Source organism: Piliocolobus tephrosceles, chromosome 1 (genome assembly GCF_002776525.5).
Source record: "Piliocolobus tephrosceles isolate RC106 chromosome 1, ASM277652v3, whole genome shotgun sequence".
NCBI classification, from domain to species: Eukaryota; Metazoa; Chordata; class Mammalia; order Primates; family Cercopithecidae; genus Piliocolobus; species Piliocolobus tephrosceles.
The window spans coordinates 202763847-202770048 of record NC_045434.1 but is presented as its reverse complement, the minus strand read 5'-3'; the positions used below and the strand labels follow the sequence as shown (position 1 = coordinate 202770048).

The 6202-nt window shown below is 55.5% G+C and overlaps 1 protein-coding gene across 1 annotated transcript; it reads right to left on the bottom strand.

The window, feature by feature from the left end:
• Nucleotides 1–1281: 1281 nt before the first annotated feature.
• PLA2G2E (phospholipase A2 group IIE) lies at nucleotides 1282–4882 on the bottom strand. The gene is made up of 4 exons (XM_023219286.2): nucleotides 4795–4882; nucleotides 3901–4039; nucleotides 3580–3686; nucleotides 1282–1722 (listed from the first exon to the last, which is right to left on the bottom strand). The coding sequence occupies exons 1-4, from the start codon at nucleotides 4832–4834 to the stop codon at nucleotides 1580–1582; spliced, it is 429 nt and encodes a 142-aa protein (XP_023075054.1). The 5' UTR covers nucleotides 4835–4882; the 3' UTR covers nucleotides 1282–1579.
• Nucleotides 4883–6202: the final 1320 nt, after the last annotated feature.

The window sequence follows — 6202 nt, the reverse complement described above, 5'->3', positions numbered from 1 at the left end:
CCACTGTGACAGGCCATCCCTTTGATTTTCTTTGCTCTCTTCCCTGCCCTCAAGGTCTTGAATGCTGTGCACAGGCCCTGGGAAGGGTGAAGGGAATGGACATTTGTTGAGTGTCCACTGTGAGCTTTGCCCTGTGAAATGCATTGGCAGGTGCTCTGTCATTGAGCAGGTGAATTCCTGGTCCTGTAAGATTTCATCAGCATATAATAGATAATTCTATCTTTAGAAGTAACATCTGCTGAAATAGATTGCTTCCAGAATAGGCTGCATTCCTCCTGGTGGGAATCCTTGAGTGCATTACATTCTTCATGGCTTCAGAATTGGGAGCTTGGAGTCGGCCATCGATGCTGAACCCTTTCCTCCTCCTCTTCCTGTGTCCTCACAGCTGAACTGCCCTGAGCACTCTGGTATTTCCAAGATGACAACCAGCAGGCCTGGTTAACATGGCCATACCAGAGCATGGGTGGCTGATGACAACTTCATGAAGAAATGAAGGGCCAGGGAGTGGGGACACCCCCTCGGGTAGAACATCCCCTCTCTGGCCCCCAGGGGGCTATCAAAGAAGAGGTGTGGATAAGACCATCTAGAGCTGCTTCTCACTCTTAACCCATCTTTGCCAGTGGGGGGGGACTTGAGGCCTGATGACACAGTGGGGACAATATTTTTAGGTTGGTATTTTTCATGCTTTTCACATTAAGCCATATGGCCAGAAATATGCCTTCCAGAGATTGCATTATTTTGGATAAGATTGTAGAATGTTAGAAAAAGAGTCATAGGGCGGGGCACAGTGGCTCATGCCTGTAATCCCAGCACTTTGGGAGGCCGAGGCAGGCGGATCATGAGGTTAGGAGATTGAGACCATCCTGGCTAACACGGTGAAACCCCATCTCTACTAAAAACACAAAAGTTAGCCGGGCATGGTGGTGGGCACCTGTAGTCCCAGCTACTCGGGAGGCTGAGGCAGGAGAACAGTGTGAACCTGGGAGGCGGAGCTTGCAATGAGCTGAGATTGTGCCACTGCACTCCAGTCTGGGTGACAGAGCGAACTCCGTCTCAAAAACAAAAAAGAGTCACAGAAACTTACTGTCATGGAAAATTAAAAGAATTTAATGCTGGAATTGCCGGCAGGGCCACCCATGTCAGACTTGTTCCCAAATTGTTCCAATGCTTAGCACGTTGTCAGCACAAGGTAGGTGATCAGAAAAATAATGAATGAATGAAACTTTAGTGAGTTAAACCCTAGAATGACTGATAGAATTTGAGACTCAGAGAATATTAGAATTATGGGAAAACATTATTCACTTATTCAGAAGAGGGAGCTGAGATCCCAGAAGTTGGTGACAGTCTTCCGGGTGCTGAAGGATCCACGGCTCCTGGGGCAGGGTTCTTTCTACAGAGAAGGGGTAGCCTGGGAGGCTAGTGATGGTCCAGGACACATCTCTGAGCTCTCAAGCAGGAATGGGTTTGCAGGAAAGGAATTTTCCAGAGGGAGGGCCTTTAGTGCCAATGTTCCCCAGGACTGGGACTACAGCAGCCCCAGGCAGGACCTCGAGGGACAGGGAGGAGGCCGAGCACAGCCTCAGCAGGGCGGGGTGGGTCCGGTACACAGCTTGTTGGGGTAATGGGCATATTTGCGGTTGTAGGTGCCCAGGTTGCGACGAAAGCAGAGGGCGGCCCTCTTGTCACACTCGCAGGTCAGCCGCTGGCAGGTGGTCCTGCCGGCTGGATGGGACACAGTGAGTCAGGGACCACAGAAGCTCAGGATATGTGTGAGACAGCTCTTGGCTGCTCCTGGGTCCACGTTCTTGCCCTGGACCAACTCCATTCTGATGGAAGCCCAAGCTCTCGCGTTGTTTCAGGGATGGGTGAGACAAGAGACAAGGGCGGGGTGCACTGTGGCTCGGGACACCAGGGAAGCTGGAAGCTTGCCCTCGCTGTCCCTCCCTGCTCTCAAGCCCACGCTGACTGCCCTTAGCTCTCTCCTGCTTTAGAGACACCACTTGGCTCGCTCTCACTGCCTCCAGCCAGGGGGATTTCTAGGCAACCCCTGCACCCCTGTGTGATGCATTGCTGATGGCGGATTGTGGCCATCAAGCAGAGAGGACAGCTACGAAAATGACAGCAACTCACTCTGATGGCTCTGTGTGCCCCAGAGTGGCGTGGGCCCAGGCTGGAAGCCACCGGGACCAAAGCTGGGGTCTGCTTAGGGCCCTCTGCCTGTCCTCATCAGAGTGGATAGAGCCCAGTTTTCTGCCCATGCCCAGCCTGGGAGTCAGACTTCTACCCTGACCTGCCCTCCCAAGAGCCAGCTGGCATCAGCTCTGTAGGGGCCCAGAAGGCTTCTCCTCTCTCCACTGCAGCTGCCTCTGTCACCTCTGTCTGCAGTGGCTCCAGCTCCCTTTTGCCCCATGACTGTATCTCACAGCTCAGACCAGGTGCCTCATTTCCCCCCTTGAAAGTGAGCCTTCCTCTGCCGTCAGGGCTCTGCCCACGCCTGCTATGTCAGCAATACTCAGGGTTGGAAGGGACTTAACACCAAGCCGGTCAGCCTCTTTTTGGGGGCTCTTTGCAGGAGCTGGACTGAACTGGGGAAGTAGCTATAAGCCTCTCCGTTTTATAGATTAGGAAACAGAGGCTTTCCAGGGATTATATCACTTGTCCAAAGTCACAGGCAGGTGGAAGGTGACGCCCTGAGTAGAATACAGAGCTTGTGTCTCCACCTACCTGCCTCCTCCTTTAACTCCTCCTCCCAGCCCTGATCCTGGCAGGTGGCTGCTCCTGCCTTTCATGGACTCCCAGCGACAGGGACTCAGTACCTGGCACATTGCCCTGCTGAGTTGATGACTGCAGAGGAAATGGAGCCAGCTCTGTCCCGCCCCCAGGACAGAATTTAGAGACCTGAGCTGAGTCTTCTACGACCTCCCGAATCCTTCCGCGCTGAACCATCCGCCCACCAGGCCCTGCCCTTCTTTCAGGCTGCTCCTGGCTTTGTGGCAGGGAGAAAGCTTGGCTCTCCCGTGTGGGGTCTGTGCACACTCTCACTTGGTTTAGGCTGCTTGCCTGGGCCTGGGCCTGGGCCTGGGCCTGGGACTAAAGGAAAGCTAATTGGTCCAAGTGGGCATTGGACATGGCAAAGCTGAGCAAATGGGTCCAGCCTGACAGTCCCAGTGAGGAGTCAGCCTTTGGAAACCACGTCTGCTGTCCCCAAAGCCCAGCTCGTTCTGTCTTAGGGACTTCACCTTTAGCTCCTGCTGAGGCCCTGGGAGGGTGCCTGAGTCCAGCTCCTCTGGGCCCTGGCTCGGCTCAGCTCAGCCCCCTCCGCTCCTCTTTCCAGAGGCTGGAGCTGGGAGATACCTGGGGCTGAGGGCTGCACTGATGGGGTATGGGCTTCTCTAGCCTGGGTGCCCGGTGAACATCTGGGTCTCCACTGTTACATGGTGATGGGAAACCCCATGCCTCCAGCCCATGGTCTGGCTCTGATAAGGCCCAAGGTCACCATCAGGATGGGCTTCCTGTCTTAAGCTGCCTCCACCCACCTCACCACAGGGTGTCTGTGTCACTTCAGGGCTGTCCACCTACCGCAGAAAATGCCATGTTTGCTGACAGAGAAAAGATACTTTTCCAGTTTGGGCTCACAGCCCAGCTTCTCCAGACGTCCGTAGCAGCAGTCGTGGGCGTGGCAGCACCTGTAAAGGTCATGGTCGACCTGGGGGGACCTGTGAGCCAGGCTGGGTTGGACTAGGGGCTGCTCGGGGGCCCAGAGCCCAAAGCGGCCCAGAGGAGAGATCAGCCTGAATTTTCCAGGCGCCCCCCCCTTCTCCCAGGGCCTCAGGATCCTCCAGGATCCCCCAGCTCTTCCATCCCCATGGAGGTCCCCCTGCAGGCAGGCTGCCTCCTCACCAGTCAGTCTTGTCCACCGGCCAGTGGGAGCCGCCGACGCCGCAGTAACAGCCATAGTCGTTGTACTGCAGGGCAGACTTGCCTGTCATCTTCTCGATCATCACCCCGAACTGGACCAGGTTCCCTGTGACCAGGGCCACTGTGGAGAGGGAGAGGGAGGGCCCCACCCTCTGCAGCCAGCTTCCCCGATGTCCCCTCAAATCTGATCACAGGCATCTCTCCAGTTGTCTAGTTAAGCTCAAACCTCCCCAAAGCAACCCACTCTCAACAACAAGCATGGTAATAAGTAATATTGCCAGTGACATCCTTTGCACCTTTATCCCCCTGGTCTTCACCTCCAGTGTGTCGGCCCCTCCAATGTCCCCTCCCACTATTATCTTCTATCTACAACACTATCACTCGTTCACCCCTTCCAGGGGCTCCTCACCAGCCACCAGTCCTAGGTGTCGGCCCTTATCTCACCCAGGAACACTCTGTCCCCCCAAGTCTCATCAGATGGCACAGGACCTGTCTCCTGACCACCTCAGCTGACCTCCCTGAATTCCTCCCGGTGCTCCTGACTCAGCCATGGGGCTGAATCCTGCTCACCTCGGCAGGTTGGAGCCAAACATGGAAGCTAGGGTAGGAGAAGGAGCCCAGGGTGTGCTGTCCAGGATGCTCCAGCCCCTGGCCCATGTCCCTCACCCCTCCCAGCCTGCATTCTCCTCCCCTCTGCTCCAGCCACTGCTGGCTCAGGCAAAACTGGCCTCAGGGTCACCCTGGTGGCAGGAAGGGGGCAGCCTCCAGTGTTTGGCATCCACCATGCCCTCGGTAGGGCCAGGCTCAGGGGCATCTAGGGAGCTTGGGGTTGCCAGATGGGGCAGAAGAAGGCTGAAGCTCACAAAGATCACTTACCCAGGAGGCAAAGGAACACCAGCACGTGGGGAGGTTTCATCCCAGGTTGCGGGGAAGGGAGGTGCACAAGGAGCACAAAAGGCAGAAGAAAGCAACGGGGGCACCTCTGATCTCAGGGTGCCTCCTAATTAGTTAAATACCCAGGTCCTGTCCACTCCCTGTCATTAACCCGTGAGTGCCCAGTGATGCAACGATTCTTCCAGGTCTGACACTTTGGCCAAGTCCCCGGGGAGGGGCCAGCTGGGGCCTGTGGGCTCTGCTTCCAGGCAGTGTAGGGTATGGCGGGCAATCTCATGGCTCTTTATACTCATACCCTTCCCGTAGCCCACCCTTTCCAAGAAATCATCCATTGACCAAGCTGCAAGGTGCGGGCTGTGCCGGGTGCTTGTCATTCTTGGTATCTTTTCCTCATCCCCATTTGACCGAGACTCAGAGAGACTGAAAAACTTCAGTTCTCACAGCCTGGAGGTGCCCAGGGCCAAGTCCGTCCTGTTTCCAAGTTTCCACCCAGGCAGAACCGGAGGCAGGAGACCCCCGGCCTGGCCTGGCGCTTCCCCTCCCCGACCCTCCTGCTCTGGTCTGTGACTGGGATCACTGACCGTGCACCTCCGTCACCGTTCAGGGCCTGGGAGTCTTGGTTCCACTGCATACTAGGCGGCCTTGGGCAGATCCTTTCCCTTGCTTGGAACCTCGGTTTTCCTGCCTGTATTATGGGGATAGAAGGTGTCCCTCTTGCCTCCCGCACAGGAGGATGGAAAACTCACACGCAACCAGGCAGCCAGCCCTCACCAAGTACTGGCTATGCACCTGGCACCGTGCCGAGCCCCTTTCAAGCAGGACCACAGCCCCATCTTACAGAGGAGGAAACTGAGGCACATGTGTAAGTGATGAGCTAGAATTTAAACCCAGGCAACCCAAAGGGCTTCACCTGGGCCAATTCATCCAGCACGAAGTGGAGGCGGTGCCTAGCACCCATGCTACTTTTAGTGGCCCCGACAGAATGTGTTAATTTCTTATCAAAGTAGGAGAAAAACAAGTATCGTCACACCTGGATTATATTTGTCTTCAAACCAACACAGTCATAACATTTAATTTTAATTTTTTTTTTTTATATGGAGGAAGAGCCCACAAAGGCCAATGTGCCCAGGGCCCATGACAACCGGCGTGCTGCAGCCCTGAGCCTAACCAGCAGGCTCCTGGCTTCAGGAGCTGGTCTAGGGCCTGGTAACAGCCTCCCTTCCAGGAGGGGAGACTAAACCCAGTGAGTCTGGGTCTCACCCTACAGGCTGGAAGGAATCCCGACACAAATTCCCTGACCCCAACCAGCCGGAGGATAGAGGCCCGGGGAAGTTTCACCTTGGAGTAAGGAGAGGAGGGCTGAGTGTTAATACTCTTGTGTTAAAAACCT